Below are 20,268 nucleotides of genomic sequence, written 5' to 3'. Positions count from 1 at the left end.
AGGGATCGGCTTGGAAGTTTTGGAAGTGACGAGCCCGAGGTCTTCAAGTTCGGACAGCTACAAGAGGTTTAACGAGCTCTTGAGTAGCTGTCGCAGCCTCCAGAAGCTCGTCTCTGGGAATGTTTTTTGACATAACTACTGGACAAATGTTTGCAACTTTGTATATGTATTATCTCTTTTCAAGGAAACCACTTGTGTAGATCGTCTCGTTTTGCCACTGCCAAAGCGTAACTTCCATCTACCCATCGTTAGCTGGCCCTGGAACGTTACTGTTGCAATCTCATGGCGTTCCAAAAACAAAAGGATGTTAGGGAAACCATAAAGAAAACTAAAGCCTCTCTCCTGGCGTTGTCCAGTTCTTTGAACAAACATTTTGGTTTGAACAAACAGCTCACGGGCCTCTTAAACTTCGACTTCCATTTCGTTGAACAGCAAACATCCTAGTTAGACAAATCAATATATGAGTTGATTCAGGCGTTTTTTCTTGTAAATTCATGCTTTTGCCTTTGGAGTTTTCATGGTCGTTGTTTTCATTGAGGTTGGACCATTGTCAATGTACGTCTTCAAGTTCTGGCCCAACATTGTTTCTCGCAGGTCTTGCGTTGAGCGCGGCAACAATAAAATCTCTCCAATCTCGTAGCATTTTTCTTCTTGGACATAGCATTTTTTAGTTATTACCATCACGTCACTTGTCCTTTTCATGACAAGAAATTAGAACAAATTTAAATACACCCAAACCTGACAAGATGAAGCTAAGTATCATCAACTGTCAATGATCGTATTCACAAATTTCCCTTCGCGTTGAGAGTTCCTTGGACTGTTGCTTTGCACTTAGCTTGTTTGAGTTGTTTGATTGAGCATATCATCTTAGCTTGACTGTGTGGCTCCCTTCTGCGTTGAGCATAGCATCTTCTTGACCCCGTCGGCACTCTCAATTGAAAAGAAAGAGCAAACCTAGATTCTTCAAAATCGAAACACACGCGAACCTGGCAATAAGTGTCGTTGATCTAGTTTTGTTTGTATTCACACAGCGTTGTCCACACCCTTCGCGTTGAGAGTTCCTTGGCCCGTTGTTTCACTTTGCTTGTTTGAGTTGTTTCTAGTGTCGATGGCTCCCTTTTGCGTTGCAATCGAAAGAGCGAACCTGGCATCTTCAAACGTTGAGAGTTTCAACACGATTTCTTGATCGCCTCTAACAGACCGCTTTCCAAATCTCTGTTTATTGCTAACGCAAAGAAAAGCCCTATCTAAACGCCGATCAATGGGCAGAGTGGACGGGTCGTGACCCCAACCCCAAGACATCCCGTCCGCGGCATCCACCGCCGTAGCCCTTCATCAACGATGAACCCTAAGTTTGAGCTAAAGTATGTTATATGCCAATTGGGGCAATGGTTCATAGGACAAAAAGAGGAAGTTCTCAATTAGTCCAAAACGAAACTTAATTACTCGTCGCGAGTAGCGGGAGGGGACGAGGAATCCTGCTGATCGGACAGCCTGCTGGATGGCTCTTCCGTGCCGCTGTTGCGTGCCTGCACAGCTTCTGGATCTCAGCCGGCGATACATCGCACCGTCGTGGACATGGAGATGATCAAAGGAATCGAAGGGCATGGTTACTACCACTAGCTCGTAGTCCCGATCATTGTATGACTACGAGCTCACGGATTCTTTAGCAGCAGCCGTGAGTAAAAGCTCGTTCGTTTCTCACTGTTGTCTTTCTTATTCGTGTTTTGCTGGAAGAGTGCCGCTTATCCACGAATGACGGCAGTGTTAGTGAAAAACCATGGGATTTACGTTTGGGGTGACTCGTGGTTCTGTGATAAAACTCAGGTGATAGTATTTTTGCCAGCTTGACTCTTAATCTTTTGCGAAGCAGGCAGAATGCTACCATTATCATTTTGATGCCGCACTTAAGGTTCGCCAGTTTCGCCTCGACCATACAGACCGCTTGTATGGACCAGTGAAGAAACTCAGCCTTGCAGCTCCAAGGAAAAACTATCCCGCAAGAAATGCTGTCTATTTATGCGGCTTTCATCAAATGTTTTTCTCGTGTGCACCACCACTCCCGTATCGTTCGTGACGGACATTTTGTTTCCCTATGCACATGATAATGTGGGAAAACACCTGGCAGCCACTTACAACTCGAAGGAGACTCAAGATGATCTAGACCTTCTCAGGCAACAGCCAAGATTTCATTGGTTTTGGTGGCAGCAGAAATCAAGCTCTCGTGTTATGTCAAGCAGGCTCTTAAAGACACGAAGGAGCGAAACGTGCAAACGCAGCTCATTCCTCCAAGTCATGCTCCTAAGGACGAAGTCAGAGCATAACGTTCTCGCATGATTTCTGCCGATCGCAAAGTTACAGCCCTCAAACAATTCCAGGTCTGGTGTTGTTTTGAATCAATGTTTCTTGACGTTACTCTCCTTGTGCTGAGTTGAAGACCTGATAGAAGTTGCCAAAGCATCGTTGCCTTGTTCCTTTCAGGCCTATATGTACTCGAGTGGGAGCCGAGAAGTGCAACGGTTGATCTTTGGGAACACAAACTTTGGGCTACTTCGATACTGCAGGGTGAGATTTTCCGCTCTTGGTTCATTTATTTGCTCCTCGCATCTCATTCCTTTTCAGAAACAAACGAAAGGCACGAAGTTACACTGAAATTTTCCTTTCGGTGGGTGCCGCCGAGCCTTCTCAGATTACTTCGCCACGGGCTGTTGCTGCTAAAGAAGCTGGTAATGTCTGGGAAAAAAAACGAGAGATGTGTTGCTAATGTATCATTGCTTTTGTTGCCAGGCCTGGACACTGTGATACTTGAGAGACCAGGGAACGCACCACTGCCTAGCGGTCATGGTTTCAGGACGGCAAGCACCCTTTGGAACACTTATGATACTCAAAGTTTGCAAGCTCTTACTCAAACAAAGAATCGCGCCTTGGCATATTCGGGTCACGTGGCTTTGGGCTTGTGAGAAGTCTAACTTTCACACTATAAGAAAGCAACTTGTTAGTCAGGGCCTTAGCTAGCCCACAAACCTTAACACCAAGAAGCAAAATAGTTTTAACCTTGTATTCTCAAACCACTCTTTGTTTATCTCTAGTTCGTCCACTGTTCTTGGCTCTTGGGCGAATTTTCTTTCCGTTTCCCATGCATCTCGGGAGTAAGGATTGATTAGATGATTCATCCGTGAACTTCGTGAATAAAGCTCACAAACCGGCTCCCGTCCCGCTGGCAATGGCCACTCCCACGGAAACAACAGCTAAGCTAGTGCCTGAAGAGACATAACTACTTGACAAATGTTTGCAACTTTGTAAATGTATTCATTTCTTTTCAAGGACACCACAGAGTGCTTTGTGTAGATCGTCTCGTTTTCCCACTGCCAGAGCATAAACTTCCATTTACCCATCGTTAGCTGGCCCTGGAACGTTGTTCTGTGGTACCGTCCCAATCTCATGGTGTTGCAAAACAAAAGGAAGTTAGAGATACCATAAAGAAAACTAAAGAGAACATAGATCTGGAAGGTTGAAGCCTCTCCTGGCGTTGTCCAGTTCTCTGAACAAACATTTTGGTTACATAACTCAAAGCCTCTCCAAAACGTTGACACAAAATCTCTCCAAGCTCGTAGCATTTTTCTTTTTGAACACAGCATTTTTAGTTCTTATCGTGGTTGAGCAGCGCCAACACGTTCACTTGTCTTTTTCATGAAGCTAAGTATCGTCAACTTTCAATGATATTCACAAGTTTCCGTTCGCATTGAGAGTTCCTTGGGCCGTTGTTTTGCACTTAGCTTGTTTGAGTTGTTTGATGAGCATATCATCTTAGCTTGACTGTGTCACTGGCTCCCTTATGCGTTGAGCATAGCATCTTCTTGGCCCTGTCGACACTCAATCGAAAAGAAAGAGCAAACCTGATGTCTTCAAACGTTGAGAGTTTCAACACGAATTCTAGCCTTTCATTTATTGTTGATCATTCGATCCTAGCTCGTTGCAAGCAGCTTCGCTTTTCTGTCTCCGACAAATCTTTCTTGTTTCGTTGTCTTACTCGCTTATTGCTAACACAAAGAAAAGCTCTAATGCGAGGTGGAGAGGTGCGAGAGTTGACCGGTCCGGCCAAGGATCAGCGACGGATCATAATCGTTGTTGTCATTGTCATGTACGTCTTCAGCTGGATTGAAGTTCTGAAGATCGCGTTGTTTCTCGGGTTGCAGGAATTGCGTTGAGCACAGCAACAACAAATCTCTCCAAAACGTTGACACAAAATCTCTCCAATCTAGTAGCATTTTTCTTCTTGGCACACGCTGTGACATTGCGTTTTTCAGTTCTTATCGTCGTTGAGTAGCACCAACATGTCACTTGGCTTCTTCATGACAAGAAATTAGAACAAATCGAAACACACGCGAACCTGGCAACATGAAACTAAGTGTTCTTGATCGTTAGTTTTGTTCGTATTCACACAGCATTGTCCACATCGGTGAGTTTCCCTTCGCTCTGAGAGTTCCTTGGCCCGTTGTTTTGCACTTTGCTTGTTTCACTGGCTCCCTTTTGCGTTGCAATCTTCAAACGCTGAGAGTTTCAACACGATTTCTTGATCACCTCTAGCATACCTCTTAGCTCGTTGCAAGCAGCTTCGCTTTCCAAATCTCTGTCTTACTCGCCTATTGCTACCTACCTAAACGAACTTACCTTGCGAGGGTGGAGAGAGGCGAAGGCCGCGAAGCGGCCTACCTGGAGCTCCGATCAATGGGCAGAGTGGAAGACCACCCCAACCCCGCCTTTATCAACGATGAACCCTAAACTTGAGTACCACTATTTTATATAGGCAGGGCAAAAAGGGGAAGTTCTCAAACATCATAGCTCTTCCGTGCTGCTGTTGCGTGCCTGCACGGTAGCCTCAGCCGGCGATAGGATCCGTATGCATCGCACTGTTGTGCAAAACTCCCTGAAGTGTAAAAACTCCTTAAACAAACACACCGTGAAATGCACAGACGAGATCTTACTCCCTCTCCAACGAACAGCATGTCGCCTTCGTTATCTACGTACATGGCTTGCCACTCGGACTCGTTCAGGTTCTCGTCAATGCCGAACAGATGCTGCGGCTCCTCCAGGAGTTGCGTGTATCCCCGAAACTTGGACAAGTCCAAAGCTCGTCCCACTGCATTGTGTTTGTGAACCTTTGAAAAGTAGAAGAGATTCAGAGTCTGGAGGTTCCAAAACATTTTTGTTTAGATAAAGTGTAGAGATGTTAAAATATAGTATAAAGTTAAGTTTGCCATGAACTTTAATTTTTATATATTTATAATGATTGTATTAGAGTACAATTGCTTAGCTCACAAACTCAACTTTTCAACTCTGTGAACTAAAGAGTGGTTTGTGCTCATATGCATGAAAGTAAACTTTGATAAGAAAATTCAGGTTATGCAAAAGCTTTGAGCACATGCTTGTGCTCTTGTATGCTAAAGATCTCCAAACAAGTCTGTAGCTCTTGGTTTTGTGAACAATTCTTTTTTCTTGACACGATGCTTATCTAAGCATTAGCTGGCCCACAAAGGGACTTAGAATTCACTTCACAGATCTTTGATATATAAACCTTGCAGTTCATGTTCTCTAAAAACATGTAGCAATATTGTTTTATAATCACTTAATTTAATATAAATTTAAGGTATATGCTGGTTAATGGTTTTTGCTTATATTTTACATTTTTCAGGATTGCAAGAGGACGCCGAATGAATTACAAGATACAACTTGTTGGTGAGTTGGATTCACTAGGATGTTATATTACTAGTCCTACCTTCAGCAACACACAGCAAGCCCACTGATATAGTTTTTTTTTATATATAATATCAACATTACATGTAGAAATACAATGTTCTTTTCTTACTCTAGAACACTGATACATTCTTCCATATGAAGGGAACATATTGGATAGGATAGTAGTGTCCAAGAGTAGCTGATGTCCTGGTGTAAACTTGGTCCTTACTGTGCTCGCGCGGACCGTCCGATGGTGGGGAGAGGCACTGTGCTCCATAGAAGGATCGAGTTCACAAAGTCCACGTCTCGGACAAGACGGAGAAGGGTGCTTGAAGCGGCCGTTTAAGTACTACAACTTGGGTGTGAGTAAGTCTCGCTCGATTCACGTAATCTTTGGTGTTAAATCTCGTATTGATCCATCACATGGCGCTGTGCTTGCCCAAGTTTGCAAACACTCGAAGAAGAAAGTGGACTGTTTGGAAAAGAGGCTTACGGCCTTGATGTTTAGCCAGGGCTCTCGGACAAGGCACACGTGATCAAACACCGGGGTCGCAGCGCCCGTGCCACTGCCTCCTCGAACACAACTTTTGCTTGTGACTGTGTCTTCAAATGGATTAAATTTTGAGAGCTTGGAAACCGTCTGACAAAGGAATTTCTACTTCGACCAGACTCTTTCGAATATCCTCTTTTTCTTGAATAAAACTCCAGAGGTCTGGTCTTTTCCAGGGGCCCCACTGAGATCTCTTGGAGTGTCAAGCCTGGGATTCCTGGTTTAGTTGTCATGTTTGGTGCGTCATTCATGAGGAGTGAAGATGAGCGAAGAGGCCAGACTTCAGCCACAGAGCAGTAGCTTATGCATGTGTAGACAAGAACAAGCAGAAAAGGCTGTAGAAGTTGTCTTACGAAGGAAAACAGAAAAACAGCCAGAGGAGGAAGAGTGGGGACCTTGTCAAAGTTCACCACTACCTCAGCAGTAGCAACAACCACCTGATCAATCAAATCCAGTTGTCAACATGGTGGCACCAGCAGTGACTAGCAGGATGAAGTATCCCATGTACACAACGTTCGGATGAGCATGTGACCACTTTTAGGAAAGTGAGCACAGCCAACAAGAAAAACTTTGAAGCAGTGCTTTTTTTCTGGGACACTCAAGGATGTAGCAGCCAAGTGTTACATGGCAAGAGCAGCTTTTATGCCTTGAAGAATGCATTTTTAACTGTTTTTCACCCTGAACCTTGTTTCCAGAAGAGACCATCGATGAGATTTCAGCAATTTCTTTTGAAGAATGATCTGCTACCTGTGGCAGATGATCAAGTGAGTTACTTTCGGCAATGCATGAAAATGCTTCCTTCTAAATATCCAGAACGATTTGGTAATTGGGCTTGCTCAAATTGTGATGCCAATGTGACAGGCTGTGTCCAGATCAGGTCATACACATTACCATAAGTACCTCACTTAACTATCTACTGCAATATATGGATCCGTCTTCAAAAGTTGCTGTAGAAATCTCATTACATACCTATGGATAAATTTCTCCTGGCAACACATGCAAGCTCAGGTTGCAACTCCATCATTAGATATGATCAAGGGCATTTAAAATCCACCTCAACCAGTGCGAGATCTAGTGTGTAAGCTGAATCTATTTCAACTCCAGCAAGTGAGGGTACGGTGTCAATTCTGTGGCCGAACTAATCATGCATTAGAAAATTGTTTCTATCATTCTATGAGAGCTCAATTAGCAGCTGTCTACCAAGAGCTAACAACCTCACCAGGTGAGAATGCTACAATGCAGCACAAGCAACATTGCAGGAAACGATCCAGCAACCCTTACCATGGCACCCATAGACGGACACAAACCTCCATCTTTCTTTTCCACATAAAAGGATGCTCTTAGTGTGTGGGGTGCCACGGTCTCAATTTGTGCTTTCACCGACTTGATAAAGTCCATGCATTTATAAATAATCACTGAATCCACTCACACATTCTTAACAAAGGCATGTGTGACTGTCATACCCCTCACAAAATAACCAGGTGATGTATCCTTTTGCAACTGCTTTACCTGGAACAGATCATTCACCTTTGTTAATTCTGTGTTATAGAAATTTTGATTTGGAGCACTAGATCCAAAGACCGCGAGAAATCAATCTGCCAGTGATTAGGGCGTGGAATCCATGGATTGCTCCTTTACAATAGAAAAACGACAACTAAAGATTTGAAGCTACAATCAAAGGTAGGTTTTTGAAAGCCCAATCTCCTCTCCTACAACATGATCCTCGTTGCCTAATCCAATGCCATAAAAGAAAGGCTAGAGGGGATCAAGAATTTGTGTTGAAACACCAACCAGGTTCGCTCTTTCTTTTCGATTGCAACGCAAAAGGGAGCCAGTGACACTGCAAAACAACGGGCCAACTCTCAACGCGAACTCACTGATGTGGACAACGCTGTGCGAATATGAACAATCAACAATACTTTTACGTTACCAGGTTCTCGTGTCTTTCGATTTGTTCTAATTTCTTGTCATGAAGAAGCCTGGTGTTGCTCAACGACGATAAGAACTGAAAAACGCCATGTCACAGCGTGTGCCATACTAGGTTAGCAACGTTTTGGAGAGATTGTCAGCGCTTTGATTGCTGCGCTCAGGGCAAGACCTGCGAGCTGAGAAATAACGCTGAGAAATAACGTTGGGCACCTGCGATCTCCAGAACTTGAAGACGTACATGATCCAACCTCAATGATCATGATCCGTCGCTGATCCTTGACCGGCCAACATTTGTGATTTCCTATCTCGAATATGATATCAGAGCTGGATCACATCCCAATTTGAAAAAGAAAGATGGCATCCTCATCTTCCTTAACTGTGACAAAACAAATCCCGCTAGAAAACATGCAAGTGAAAACTTTCATGTTTACCTCTTGGAAACTTCTGATGGCGATTGAGTCAAGAGCTTCGTGAGCTTCTGGCCGCAACAAAGAGATAGCCAAGTCCCAGGACCTAGGCGAAAAACGAAAGGATCATCCATCACCACAGTCTATACGCTATCATCCACAAGACAAACCGTGGTTGAGAGTGCTTGGTTCACATGATCAGTGAGACCAAACGGAGCATTGTGTACGAGAGAATGAATGGAAAGATGATAATTACGAAGCCGTGACGCCTTTGAAAGCTCCGGCCGCGCACAGTGCTCCTAGAACCGAGCCTGTGATACTCAGAGGAAATACAATCACACGATCAAAAGAAGAAAAGGAAAACAAATCTAAGAAAACCCGCTGTCCTCTGCGGCCTCCAGAATCTAGCCGGCTTGACGTGGGTTTGGAGCGCTGGAGGAGGCGTAGGGAATCGAGGGCTTCATAATCTCCATCTCCTGTCGCTTCCTGGAGCTGGGATCCTCCTCGCGGAGAGTGCTGCTGCTCCTGACGGTCGGCGCACGAGGCGACCCAACAAGGATCGCAACACACAGCCCTATAAAATGAATGATATTTTTCTGTCAATCTAGGACAATGTGCGATAAGCACGTTCTTCTCGTGGGATCTTCGGGAAGAAACGTCTCGTGTGGGATCATCGAAGTTTGTGAGTGTATTTCGAAAGTTTTTGTGGTGTTCTTTCTCCCTCTCTTGAGTGTTTTGTGGATTTCATCTTTGGTTGCAAAGATGGTTGTGCGCGTAGAGTCCGTGTCCACGGTCGTTCCAGCGGTCCCAACGCCGCAGCCCTGCACTCTCTGGCTTTGCAACTTCCAAATCCAGGTCCTGGCCGAGAACTATCTCAAGCAAGTCTACTACTACCCAGCTGCATTGGATCACGTAAGCTCTTTCGATTCGCTGGTGGCGAGCTTGAAGGATTCGCTCTCCCGGATCCTCGTCCCGTACTATCCGCTCGCGGGGAGGCCCAGGATCGGCGGCCTCGACCGCCCCATCCTCGAGTGCAACGACCGCGGCATCGAGTTCGTGGTGGCCTTCGCCGATGCGAGCTTCGGCGACTGGGGCGATTCCATGAAGCAGTGCTCCATCGAGCAGGAGCTCAACCCGGCCCAGACCGCGATCACCGATCCGGAGAACTTCCCTCAGCTCAAAGTTCAGGTAAGTCCCGGTTCTTCGCGGTTTGACTGTAGTTGACCGGCTTTGGTCGGCTTTGACTACTCTCCCAGGTGACCAAGTTCCGGTGTGGCGGGATAGCTCTGGGCCTCGTCACCACCCACACCCTCCTGGACGGCTCCTCGGTCTTCCCCTTCCTCAAGGCCTGGTCGGAGCTCCACCGGGGATTCCCACCGCCGAATCCACCGCCCAGCTTCGACTCCAGCCTCCTCAAGGCGCGGGATCCGCCCTGCGTCACCGTGCCGGTCCGGGACTTCGTTGCCGTGACCCCCGCCATCGCCGAGGAGATGGGCAAGGCCGCCCAGGACTTCAAGCCCAGTTACAACGTCCGGGCATTCCACATGAACGAGCAGCAGCTCGCGGAGCTCAAGCACGAGATCGCGTCTGGCCCGTTCGCCTACGGCAGCGGCCCGACCTCCTTCGAGGCCGTGTCGGGTCTCGTCTGGAAGTGCATCACCGAGGCCCGTGACTTCGACGACTCGGTGACCAACACTTACATCTACGCGGTGTCCACCAAGGTGGGCAGAAACCGGTGGCAGCCACCGATGCCGAGCGAGTACTGTGGTACCTCCTCCTTCACGCTCTGCCTGCCGTGCGCCGTGGGCGATCTCAAGAACAAGCACGTCTCCCACGCCGCGCGGCTCTTCCACGAGGATGTCCGCAACGTAGGCCAGGAGAGGATCCAGTCCACCATCGACTGGATGGAGGAGACGCTGCGCAAGGGCCATGATATCGGGCTCAACGTCCCGCCACCCAGCACCGGGATGGGGATCTACAGCGTCAACTTGCACTCGTTCCCGGTGTACGAGTTTGAGTTTGGGTGGGGGCGACCGGCCCACTTCTCGATGGTGCTGGAGCCGTGGTATGGCAACGGGGTGGTGGTGCTACTTCCCACGCCCCAGGGCGGGATGCGAGAGCGCCGGATTGTGGTGATGCTGCTCGAGGAGCAGATGAAGAGGCTGCTGCAAAGCGAGCTCTTTGCGAGGTTTACAACCCTGGACTGCTAGCTCCTCTCCGCACGGGAGCTTCAAATAAGATTTAGGACCTTTTCTTCCTCGAAGACTAAGGTGGCGAATGGTCCTCTTGACTCCATGGTCTAAAGATGTATGGGGCCTGTTGTTTCTGTGGTTTTCATCACGAAAGTTTTGGATAGAAATCAATGCACGAAGGCTACTTTAGTTTTTGGAGGTGCTGCTCTTCATGAGTGGCATCGTCAGGAGAGTAAATTAGTTTGTTCGTTAGGTTTTGCTGGTTGGAGTTGCAAGGATCAGGTAGAAATTCCTGCTCGAAAACAAGTGTTAAGTTGAATAATCAGTGGTTTATTTAAACGCTAGCTAAAACAAGTGTTTCTCTCACGGCAGTCAAGCACTCCAAGTGCTGCTTCAAATTCAGTGTCGATCATCCTCAAGGATTGGGCTTCTTAATACACGATCGTGGATGGCTGAGCAAACAATTCCAAGGGATGCTATTGGAGAGGAGGAACTTGCAGCTTTGATCCTCCAGCGCTTCAAGAGACGCATAATCGATATTTTCTTCGCAGCGAAGAAGGAGATGCTTTAAGGAAGTAAAATTCCTTTGTTTGGCAATGAAGAAGTTCTTCAGCGTTTTCATCCTCTTCTAGCAAGGAAGAAGTTAAATCGGGAAGCCGCGCTAGCTCCTAGAAACCAAGATCTTCCCGATCGAGCCTCTCTTTTGCTAAAAGAAACAAGCCCAAAGAAGAAGATGAATTTGAGGGATGAGCTCCACTCTTTCTGCCAAAGAAGTGCTCACCATTTTGAATGGCAAAGGCATACTTTCCCCCAGCGAGCGTCTCATGAAATCACAGCCTGCGACATCAAACAAACTTGTAGATCAATCACAAGCCGAAATGAAGGAACGAGCAGTGATCACCAGAGAGAAAGAGAGATATAGATCAGCAAGTTCACATCTCAATTAACCAAAGAATCCATATATTCCTATAGAACAAGACTCTCCTCTCTCTCACCTTGCCTTGTAACTCTTGCTGCATACAAGAATAAGCAAAAGAGCGAGAGAAGATTTATAGTTTTGCTCGGACCATTCCGGCTTTTCCCACAGTAGCAGCAGAATGAATGAACTACATCATCTCACAAGCTCCTCCATCCGCAGCACAGATCATTGAGTAGCAGCGAGGGAGCTTGGCGAGGCGATGGCGGAGCGGCACCACCACAGGCACTCGATGATTTGCACTGGCGCATCGTTCGCCAGGAGAACTCTCATCCTCGGGGGGCATAGCTGCCGAGGAGAACATTATTGTCTCCTCAGCCCAAGGATGAGGACTCGACTGGAGAATGTAGTGACAAGCTCGCATCATCCTCCTGTATAAATACACGCCAAGGCACCACTGTGTCAATCAATCATCACGCGAACTAAAATAAAAGATGCAAGCTAGAGAAAAGTACCGACATGGCGAGGTAAAGGAAAATTATTCTAAGTGAAAGGAGGGACTCAACCTTTAGCTTGCACAGACCGCCATTTGCAACACCAGCCGACAGCACCACTGACTGCAACACTTTCCCATCGAACACAATCTCTCCTCCCTCCAGCACAGCACAGCCAAGCCAAAGCCTCCTCCTGCTCTCCCTCGCTTCTGATCCACGCAACTTGGCCCTTGAAAGCTACACCCACGAAAACACTGCACATAAAAGAAACATGAGGCTTAGAGAAGCTTCTATGGAGTGAGAGAAAAACCGGGAGCTCTCTTCTTACCGCGGCAAAGCATAACTAGGATCATCCTCCCGAGGTCGCTACTCAAAACAAAACATATGTAAGCTGAAAAGAAGGATTAGAAAGGCTGCTGCTTTGCAGAGAGAAACGCAAAAAGAGAAAAGAAAAAAAGAAAACGAAACGCGCTCACAAAAGCTTTGGGCTGGTCCAAGGACAGCAACTCTCCCCTCACACCTCTGCAGGGTCCATGATAAAGCTCTCAGGAAACTTTGCTTTCAAGGTCAGATGCAACAAACCGGATATAAAATTCTAAAAGAACAGCGTATCAGAGCACAGCGAAGCGCAAAACAAATGTACGTACCTTTTACCCCACATAAAAATACACACCACAGCCCTGACTGTAGAGAAAGGAATGTTGGCATAAAGTAGATATCCCGTATACGATACGAACTTTAGAGCTTGATGATGGTGATGGAAATTTTCTCGTCCCGCTAAATCACTCACCACAGTGGTGAGAGATTCCGCTCTTCCCAATCAAGATCCCCCTTAAGCTCGGCCAAGGCCTGCTTGAAGTTGCCCCCTGCGAGTGCCAGATAGTACTGTGCCGTCTCACTATCAAGCCTCATGCTTGTCTTCATGGAGCGGAAAACCGTGCTTTTCAGGCTTGTGGCTGCCACCTTGGGATCGTGGAGGGGTCCCAAGCCATCTGGATAGATGACTGCCATCTCGCGACGCGAGTGGAGGTCCATTTCAATGAAGCAGACCTTGCCTCGCAGAGCGCAAGGGCTTGTGACGGGAATAAGCAGCCTGTCCCTCGCACGGATTCCATGGTCGCTCAGCATGTTGTTCAGGCGCCGTATCTCAGAAACCTGTCCGATGGAAAACAAGGAAATCAGTTGCGTAGATAAAGAGATTCTTATATGCACAGATGAATCGCCAAGCGAATAACTCTGAAACTCAAAAGAGCAAGAAAAGAGCAAAGAATCTCTCGACAGGATGTAGCTATCAACATCATCGAAGAACAAAACTTATAGAGCCAGAGAGAATGAGAAAAATAAAAAGGAAAGAGAAAGGGAAAAACTGACAGCATGTCGCTATAAGCAAAATTGCAATTTGATCCAAGGAACTCGCAAACCACACCGTGTAAAACGAAAAACACTCAACTCAACTCACCTGGACTTTGTATTTGATAGCCAACGCCGCGACACTGTCCGACTTCGTCACTGGATGGGAGATGGCGAAGCAGCCCAGGCCCGACGCCTTCCACAAGCTGGGAGTGGACGGCACGCCCACCAATTGCTTCAATTCCCATGGCGCCGCGAATGCGGCCGCGATCACGGCAGGATCCGCCGCGAATTCGCGCCAGGAGCGACAGACGCAGGCAGCGCGCGCGAGGCCGGGCACTGGCAGCTTGCCGAGAATCAGCCTCCATGCATCGCCATTCTCCATCGATCCAAAGCCCTAAATTTGCGAGAAATATCAAAAGGGTTGAAAAAGTCCAGCCCTACAATGCCACGTAAGATCTCGTGACGTGGACAAACCATTTAAAATTCCACGTGTGAGAAAGGACTTCTAGGGTTTGTGGAGTGAGCTCGAGCGGAGGGCTCCTCGATTTCCAGGTACCGGCGTATTCTTCCAAAGAGATCGAAGAACTCTGTGGTTGCGCGCGTTTCCTTTCATTTATTTTCTCGGATTTGCGCCTCGAGAACACGAATGGAGGCGGAGTTGTGGTCGTCGCGAATTGCGTCGTCCAAAAGGGCTCAATTGCTGCAAGCATCTCAGTCCTTGATAGGTGCGCTACCAAGATTTCGCGTTGTTTTCTCCCCTTTTCGCTGATCTCACCGACAGATCGACAACTAAACACGGAGGACTTGGAAGTGGACGAGGATTTCCGCACGGATTTCGCGTGCCCTTACTGCGAGGAAGAGTTTGATATCACGTCCTTGTGCTTGCATCTGGAGATAGAGCACTGCTTCGATGGGAAGCTCACTGTAAGTCGGCTCAAAAGAAAAAAGTTCCTTTTTTTCTCCTTTTTTCGCTTTTCTTTTGTTCTTGTTCTTCGACTGAAACACGATGCTTTTGCAGATGTGTCCCGTGTGTGCTGCGCGGGTCGGGGACGTTATTGGCCATATAAATTCCGATCATGCACATCTCAAGATATCCTTTTCCTCTTTTTGTGTGTTTTCTGCGTTGTGTTTTGGGAAAAACATGCATTTTCTTTAACCAGACACCACAGGAGAAGGCTTCGCAAGCCCAAAGATATCGCGGGGAACTTGCAAGCACTGTTGGGAGCACAGGTGAGAGCGTCGGATTCGTTTCTTCTCTCCCTTGTTTCGGGGTTTCCAACCTCCGAGCCGGAGGTCTTAAAGTCGGGCTTACCATTCTCAGTGGCGAACTTATCTCCGGACGAAGAAACAGTAGAAGAAATCACCACCAGGTACTTCAAACTCTAGTTTTTTTTAGTCCGAAGATCATAGATTTTGATCACACTTTTGTTTCCCCCAGCTCTGGATCCCCTTCGCTATCGTCGGAAGAGAAGAAGGAAAGGACGAAAGAGGCCTCCTCTAGAGCACTCTTCGCGCAACACCTTGTGCTCTCCACACTTTGGCGAGAACCATGACGAAATTCCATTCGAGATAGAGATACACAAAACTCCACGAGTTTATATTTATATAGACCAAGAGGGGTACTCCACACAACTATTTTACTGCCTGATATTTTCCGGTGGGAGTTTTGTGTGTTGCCTTTCAGAATCACAGGAGAGAGCGCGAAACAAGAAACGAGATAACTTTCTCCGCTATCACAGCTCTCGGAAATAAATTATACACAGACGAACGAGACGCGAGCTTGTTTGCCTTCTTTCAACCTTTGAAAAAAATCCAAGTAATAATACATTGATGAGGGGAAAAAAAGAAGGCTTTGCAGCGATGGTGGAAGAAGAAGAAAGAAAGAAAAAATCTTACCAGAGTTCTTTCTCTTCTACTTGATGCTACATTTGGCGCCGGCAGCCTCTAGTTGCTTCTGTGCGTCCTCGGCGTCGTCCTTGGCGACGCCCTCCTTGATCTTCTTGGGCAGACCCTCGATGAGATCCTTGGCCTCCTTGAGACCCAAGTTGGTGATGGCGCGAATCGCCTTGATCACGGCAATCCTGGCGTTGCTGGGCACCTCGTCGATCAGGAGATCGAACTCGGTCTTCTCCTCCACCACGGGGGCAGCCTCCGCCGGCGCGGCGCCGCCCGCCATCGCCACCGGCGCCGCGAACGTGGCGGCGCTCACCCCGAGCTCGGTCTCCAGCCGCTCCACCAGCTGCCGCGCCTGCTCCAGCGTCAGATTCTTCACCTCATCCACGAGCTTATCCAGGTCCGCCGCCGCCACTCGCGTCTGGAGCCGTGAGAACCTCGCAATTGCTGCGCCATCGCTGCCAAATCCCAATGCCAATCCCAATCGCGGCGCTCTGCCGCTGGCACCGCTGGCATTCAATCCCCCAGGACCCCAGGAGCTCTGCGTACCTCTGCTCGCGAGCATCGCGACCGGAGCCATCGTCGCCATAGCTCTCCCCTGCTGCGTTTAGGGTGGACAGGCTGGAATAGGGCTAACGTGGACGTTATCGAGAATGCAGGACTGTGGCTCGGCCACGCCGCCACTCAACGCCACGGAAGCACCCGACTCAGCATGCCACGTCATAACAAGAATGTGTAAAAATTATAAGATCAAAATACAAAGAATCGAGAGAAGAAAAAGGAAAGAACGAAAGCCTCCACTCCACGAAGCCGCGCAGCACCGAGAGACGCGCGCGCGAGAGAGAAATCCGCCGAAATCTCGCGAAAGATCCACCAGCATTTCCTCCCGGCGCTCCAGGAAATCCCGCGCGCGCCGAGGATTGGAGGAACCCATTCTTCCCTTTCTTCGTCGCTGCTCATCCCAAGAATCCAAACACCAGGGCGGCCACGGCCGCAGCAGCTCCAACCGCGAGGGAGGACGAGGCGAGGATTGGAGAAGCTGCGCCTTCCACGGGCGCTGGGGCGGGCGCTTGCGCCATCGCGGCCGCCGCTGATAGAACCACCACCGCGACGAATGCCGCTAACCTGAGAGCTGCCGCCATCCCCGATTCCCTTCTATGCCCGAAAGAAATCCCTCTCTCTCTCTCTCCCTCCTCTCGCCTTTCTTGTTCTTGGAGCTCTTAAGCACACACAACTTTTTTAGGGGTTCGATGCTTTAAGTAGATGGCCAAACCGCCGCCCAAATGAGCTGTAATCAAGAGGCAATCCACCCACATCAACGGTGGACATTAGCTAGGTTAAATTTTTTAAAGTGCGAGTGTGAGTGGCTCTCACATGTCCTCCAGCCTAGACAATGACAATGCAAGGCTGGCCTTTAGGTGATATACCCCATGTTTATGCCTTGGCTTTTTGCAATATATTGCATAGCTTAAATCAGTGCAATAGTGGTGGAACCCATGGTCTTATAATTCTCTCAAACTTTATTCTTTCTCAATCATTTGCACTGGTTTTCCAATGTTTGGCAAAAACCATTCTTCTTCCAGGCCATGGAAAAAAAGTCTCACACCTTTCCCTGTCTGCGATCGTTATTCGGAGATTCTAAAACCAATGGACTGGAAAACGATCTATTTCTCGAAACTGTACATAGGATGCTTGATAGTCGCCCCACTCAAACCGTTAGAAGGCAAAGAACCAGCGGAAATTTTGCTTACAGGGGGATGCTGCTGCGAAAAAACCAATTTTTGATGGATCGAATCTCTTTTTCTTTACTTGTACAGACAACTGCAAATGGGATCAAGCTTTTAGCTGCAAGCCAACAAAAGCAAAAGGAGGAACTAACCATTTGCTCTCTTGCGCTTTGTCCTGCCGCGTCAGGCGAGTATGTTCAAGGCACTGTCACCATGCTTGGACTCGCACAACCTTCCAAAGAAGCCACAGCATGCGTGCGCAGCTTTAATGAGTATGTTCCTCTTCTTTCTCGCCAGCTTCTCCTGCTGCTTTTGCTTGATGCTCTCGTGCAAATAATCGAAGATCGCCTGCGACAAACAAAAACGAAAACGAAAAGGAAAAATCAAACTTTCCGCGAGAAAAAGAGAGAGAGAAAAAACAACTGCCATCCACATACCTGATTGCCTTTCTGCGTGACTTGCAGCGGCGGCACCCTCCACGGATTCCCCTCGAGCCGCAGCTTCCGCAAGTTCTCGAGCTGGACAAACGAGTCGGGCAGCTCCAGGATGCTGTTGTAGCTGATGTCGAGCTCCTCCAGCTGGTGGAGGTTGCCGATCTTGTATGGCAGGAACCGCAGCGCATGGAAGTTGGACGAGATGTCCAGCTTCCGGAGCGTGGTGACGAAGCACAGGCTCTCGGGCACGGACTCGAGCTGGTTGAAGTGCACGTCCAGCTCCGCCAGGCTCGTCAGGTACGCCATGGTGCTCGGCAAGCTTTTCAAGCAGTTGAGATGGACCGAGAGTATCCGCAGGTTGCCGAGGTAGCCCACCGCCTCGGGGAGAGCTTTCAGCTGGTTGAAGTCGGCCCGGAGCTCCTCCAGAGACTCGCAGTTGCCGATCGTCCACGGCAGCTCCTCGATGCCGTTCTTCTCGATGTTGAGCCGCTTGAGCGACGTGAGGCGGCCGATCGTGTCCGGGAGCGCCGTCAGCTGGTTGGACTGGAGGTCGAGCACGGTGAGCTGGGAGAGCTCGCCGATGCTGTCCGGGAGCTTGACGATCCGGTTGCCCGACAGCTCCAGCACTCTCAAGTTGCTCAGCTGGCTGATGGAGTCGTCCAGCAGGATGTTCTCGCGGACAAACATGTCCACCGCCACCAGGCTCTCGGCCCCGCTCTCGGCGGCCGCCTGGATCATCGCCAGCAGCCTGGGCGGGCACTGGAGCGGCGCCGCCTGCCCGTCCTCGGCGATGGTTGACAAGGTCTTGGGCGCTACGAGAAAACTAAAAGTCAACGTGGGATTGTTCTCTCTGCGTTTTTTTCCTTTTCTTCCTCTCGTCGTGAAAGAGTTAAAGAAGTACCTGATCCAGAGACATCGGGAGTGAATGTCTGTGCGTTGTCGGGGTGATAGCCACCGTAATGGTTTTGCTCCATCGTCGCCATAGCTGGCTCCCTCGTTTGCTCCAAGCTGGCGGCGGCGTAGAACCTCTGCCCGTTGGCCACCACGTCGTCGGAGAACTCACCCGAGCTGGAGCTGTCGATGCCGTTGAGCACCGAGGTGGCGCCGCCGCCGTTGGCCATGGATCCCGCGTCCGTGCCGCCGCTCGCTGCCGCTACCTTCTGGAAAAGTTGGTGGTGCCGCTGGTGCCGCTCCTCGAGCTCGATCACCGCCAGCCACGGCCGCTTGTGCTCCTCCACTTGCATTCGAAGCACGTCCTCGCGCATCTCCTGGAGGGCCCGGAACGCCGGCTGTGGAACACCCTCGGGCCGCCGCTCCCGCACGAGCTCCTCCAGCCGCGACGCCAGGATGTGCTCCGCCCGCGCCACCGCTGCCAGCGCCGCCTCGTACTGCTCCCGAGTCGGGCGGAGCGGCAGCAAGCTCTGCTGGATCATCACCATCTCGTGAACTACATCCTCTACGCATTCTACTCCTGGACCCATCCTGCTCTAGAGCTCTGCTCGTAAAACTCTTCCCAAATCCCACCCGGCCTGGAACGAATGACTAGAAGAACAAGAAGAAGAAGAAAGAATCTCCTCTCACTCACTCAATTCGCGGTCTGCTACGCCACTACTGCTACACTACTTAGTCGTAGTTCTAGTTCTAGTTCTACTGATACTTCTAGAATCTCCTTCGTCCTCATTCTTACCCAGATAGATGAGATCATAGCTCCGGAAGGTCAGGGCATGGCCAGGCAGGAATTAAAAACAGCGAGGTGGAAAAATAAAGTTGTCCACTGGAGAGATGTCGCTGTTCCCATCTGGATCGCCAATATCCATGGCACAGCACACACAACGCAACACACAGCACACTCACTGCCAGAGGAGGGGGCAAAGAAAGAGGAAAGAGCTCCAGTCGGGGAGAAACCAGCTCGCGCAGAGCAATGAATGCTCGAATCAGTGGCAAGTTGGAATTCACGGATTTTCCCACAAAGTAGAAGGCAAAGTCAAAAAAATAAAAAAGAGAGAAAGAAGAAAAGAAGAACACACCGAAGAAGAATCGTTGGGCCTGCTTGCGCGGCTTCGCTCGCGCTTCTCTGGAACGACCCTTGCAAATGGGGAAAGAATGTAAAGAGGGGAAAGGAAAATATCACAGCGAGCGCCTGACAACAACACTATACTGAATGACAAATCGCTAAGAAAGGAAAGAAAGAAAAAAGAAAACTATAAGAACAAAAACAAAACACGAAGCACTGTGTGCCGAGGAGGCCGGAAAAATGCGACCCATCTGATGCCGGAGACATGTATGGAGGGACCGTTCATCACTCTCTCGCTCTCTCTTCCAAGACAAAAAAAAAAAGCAAAAGAAGAGAGAGAGAGAGAGAGAGAGAGAGAGAGAGAGAGAGAGAGAGAGGTGAGAGAGAAGAGAGCGCGAAGATCACACGCCAATGCAACAACGCACACGGGACAAAAAAGGAGGAAGAAAAAAAAGACCCACTCACATACAAACGCGACGCACAATGGCGACGATGGCGCGTCTTCTTTCTTTCCCTCCACCGCTAACGATTAACGATGACCTAGACGAAGGGAGGATATTCCGTCAACCCTATCCATCCATAATCTCCGCCGGTACTTTGCTTAGCGACATTTGGACCATTTG

At 48.8% G+C, this 20,268-nt stretch overlaps 5 protein-coding genes, 2 long non-coding RNA genes and 1 pseudogene across 12 annotated transcripts; 3 read left to right on the top strand and 5 right to left on the bottom strand.

The window, feature by feature from the left end:
- Positions 1 to 1,341: 1,341 nt before the first annotated feature.
- Positions 1,342 to 2,960, top strand: LOC9652663 (annotated as a pseudogene).
- Positions 2,961 to 3,902: 942 nt separating this feature from the next.
- LOC112343424 lies at positions 3,903 to 4,740 on the bottom strand. The gene is made up of 2 exons (XR_002991266.1): positions 4,593 to 4,740; positions 3,903 to 4,542 (listed from the first exon to the last, which is right to left on the bottom strand). It is a non-coding gene; the product is annotated as an uncharacterized LOC112343424 (long non-coding RNA).
- A 3,151-nt stretch (positions 4,741 to 7,891) lies between these two features.
- LOC112343432 lies at positions 7,892 to 8,905 on the bottom strand. Of its 3 annotated transcripts, XR_002991273.1 has the most exons (5): positions 8,793 to 8,905; positions 8,647 to 8,728; positions 8,385 to 8,591; positions 8,217 to 8,291; positions 7,892 to 8,126 (listed from the first exon to the last, which is right to left on the bottom strand). It is a non-coding gene; the product is annotated as an uncharacterized LOC112343432 (long non-coding RNA). The 3 variants fall into 3 exon arrangements; XR_002991271.1 differs by having other exon boundaries at positions 8,217 to 8,591; XR_002991272.1 differs by having other exon boundaries at positions 8,217 to 8,586.
- Positions 8,906 to 9,185: 280 nt separating this feature from the next.
- LOC9652662 (shikimate O-hydroxycinnamoyltransferase) lies at positions 9,186 to 11,008 on the top strand. Its single transcript, XM_002993119.2, has 2 exons — positions 9,186 to 9,810; positions 9,879 to 11,008. The coding sequence occupies exons 1-2, from the start codon at positions 9,208 to 9,210 to the stop codon at positions 10,830 to 10,832; spliced, it is 1,557 nt and encodes a 518-aa protein (XP_002993165.2). The 5' UTR covers positions 9,186 to 9,207; the 3' UTR covers positions 10,833 to 11,008.
- Positions 11,009 to 11,735: 727 nt separating this feature from the next.
- On the bottom strand, positions 11,736 to 13,962 carry LOC9652555 (F-box protein At1g55000). 4 transcript variants are annotated; one of them, XM_024666878.1, is made up of 6 exons: positions 13,684 to 13,962; positions 12,872 to 13,379; positions 12,701 to 12,819; positions 12,553 to 12,615; positions 12,297 to 12,478; positions 11,736 to 12,161 (listed from the first exon to the last, which is right to left on the bottom strand). In XM_024666878.1, the coding sequence occupies exons 1-2, from the start codon at positions 13,957 to 13,959 to the stop codon at positions 13,011 to 13,013; spliced, it is 645 nt and encodes a 214-aa protein (XP_024522646.1). In that variant the 5' UTR covers positions 13,960 to 13,962; the 3' UTR covers positions 11,736 to 12,161; positions 12,297 to 12,478; positions 12,553 to 12,615; positions 12,701 to 12,819; positions 12,872 to 13,010. The 4 variants fall into 4 exon arrangements, with proteins under 4 accessions (XP_024522646.1, XP_024522644.1, XP_024522645.1 ...); XM_024666876.1 differs by having other exon boundaries at positions 12,553 to 12,819; XM_024666877.1 differs by lacking the exon at positions 11,736 to 12,161 and having other exon boundaries at positions 12,193 to 12,478.
- Positions 13,963 to 14,078: 116 nt separating this feature from the next.
- On the top strand, positions 14,079 to 15,252 carry LOC9652554 (protein DEHYDRATION-INDUCED 19 homolog 4). Its single transcript, XM_024666879.1, has 5 exons — positions 14,079 to 14,302; positions 14,359 to 14,501; positions 14,596 to 14,667; positions 14,745 to 14,947; positions 15,016 to 15,252. The coding sequence occupies exons 1-5, from the start codon at positions 14,224 to 14,226 to the stop codon at positions 15,128 to 15,130; spliced, it is 612 nt and encodes a 203-aa protein (XP_024522647.1). The 5' UTR covers positions 14,079 to 14,223; the 3' UTR covers positions 15,131 to 15,252.
- A 105-nt stretch (positions 15,253 to 15,357) lies between these two features.
- On the bottom strand, positions 15,358 to 16,105 carry LOC9652553 (50S ribosomal protein L12, chloroplastic). Its single transcript, XM_002993088.2, has one exon. The coding sequence runs from the start codon at positions 16,057 to 16,059 to the stop codon at positions 15,490 to 15,492; it is 570 nt and encodes a 189-aa protein (XP_002993134.2). The 5' UTR covers positions 16,060 to 16,105; the 3' UTR covers positions 15,358 to 15,489.
- Positions 16,106 to 16,969: 864 nt separating this feature from the next.
- Positions 16,970 to 20,003, bottom strand: LOC9652552 (plant intracellular Ras-group-related LRR protein 4). Its single transcript, XM_002993087.2, has 4 exons — positions 18,533 to 20,003; positions 17,635 to 18,443; positions 17,350 to 17,545; positions 16,970 to 17,291 (listed from the first exon to the last, which is right to left on the bottom strand). The coding sequence occupies exons 1-3, from the start codon at positions 19,110 to 19,112 to the stop codon at positions 17,381 to 17,383; spliced, it is 1,554 nt and encodes a 517-aa protein (XP_002993133.2). The 5' UTR covers positions 19,113 to 20,003; the 3' UTR covers positions 16,970 to 17,291; positions 17,350 to 17,380.
- Between the last annotated feature and the right edge of the window lie 265 nt (positions 20,004 to 20,268).

This window comes from Selaginella moellendorffii, unplaced genomic scaffold, assembly GCF_000143415.4.
Source record: "Selaginella moellendorffii unplaced genomic scaffold, v1.0 SELMOscaffold_149, whole genome shotgun sequence".
Taxonomy (NCBI): Eukaryota; Viridiplantae; Streptophyta; class Lycopodiopsida; order Selaginellales; family Selaginellaceae; genus Selaginella; species Selaginella moellendorffii.
This window is presented reverse-complemented; position numbering and strand designations above follow the sequence as displayed.

Excerpts from the sequence above, each read along its gene's own strand:
- LOC9652554 (XM_024666879.1), top strand. The coding sequence starts at position 14,224 with ATGGAGGCGGAGTTGTGGTCGTCGCGAATTGCGTCGTCCAAAAGGGCT. Across the intron at positions 14,303-14,358 it reads AGCATCTCAGTCCTTGATAG|ATCGACAACTAAACACGGAG; the intron begins GTGCGCTACCAA and ends TCTCACCGACAG. Across the intron at positions 14,668-14,744 it reads CCGATCATGCACATCTCAAG|AGGAGAAGGCTTCGCAAGCC; the intron begins ATATCCTTTTCC and ends ACCAGACACCAC.
- LOC9652552 (XM_002993087.2), bottom strand. The coding sequence starts at position 19,112 with ATGGGTCCAGGAGTAGAATGCGTAGAGGATGTAGTTCACGAGATGGTG. Across the intron at positions 18,444-18,532 it reads TCCCGATGTCTCTGGATCAG|CGCCCAAGACCTTGTCAACC; the intron begins GTACTTCTTTAA and ends GTTTTCTCGTAG. Across the intron at positions 17,546-17,634 it reads TCACGCAGAAAGGCAATCAG|GCGATCTTCGATTATTTGCA; the intron begins GTATGTGGATGG and ends TGTTTGTCGCAG.
- LOC9652553 (XM_002993088.2), bottom strand. The coding sequence starts at position 16,059 with ATGGCGACGATGGCTCCGGTCGCGATGCTCGCGAGCAGAGGTACGCAG.
- LOC9652662 (XM_002993119.2), top strand. The coding sequence starts at position 9,208 with ATGATATTTTTCTGTCAATCTAGGACAATGTGCGATAAGCACGTTCTT. Across the intron at positions 9,811-9,878 it reads TCCCTCAGCTCAAAGTTCAG|GTGACCAAGTTCCGGTGTGG; the intron begins GTAAGTCCCGGT and ends CTACTCTCCCAG.
- LOC9652555 (XM_024666876.1), bottom strand. The coding sequence starts at position 13,959 with ATGGAGAATGGCGATGCATGGAGGCTGATTCTCGGCAAGCTGCCAGTG. Across the intron at positions 13,380-13,683 it reads CTATCAAATACAAAGTCCAG|GTTTCTGAGATACGGCGCCT; the intron begins GTGAGTTGAGTT and ends TCCATCGGACAG.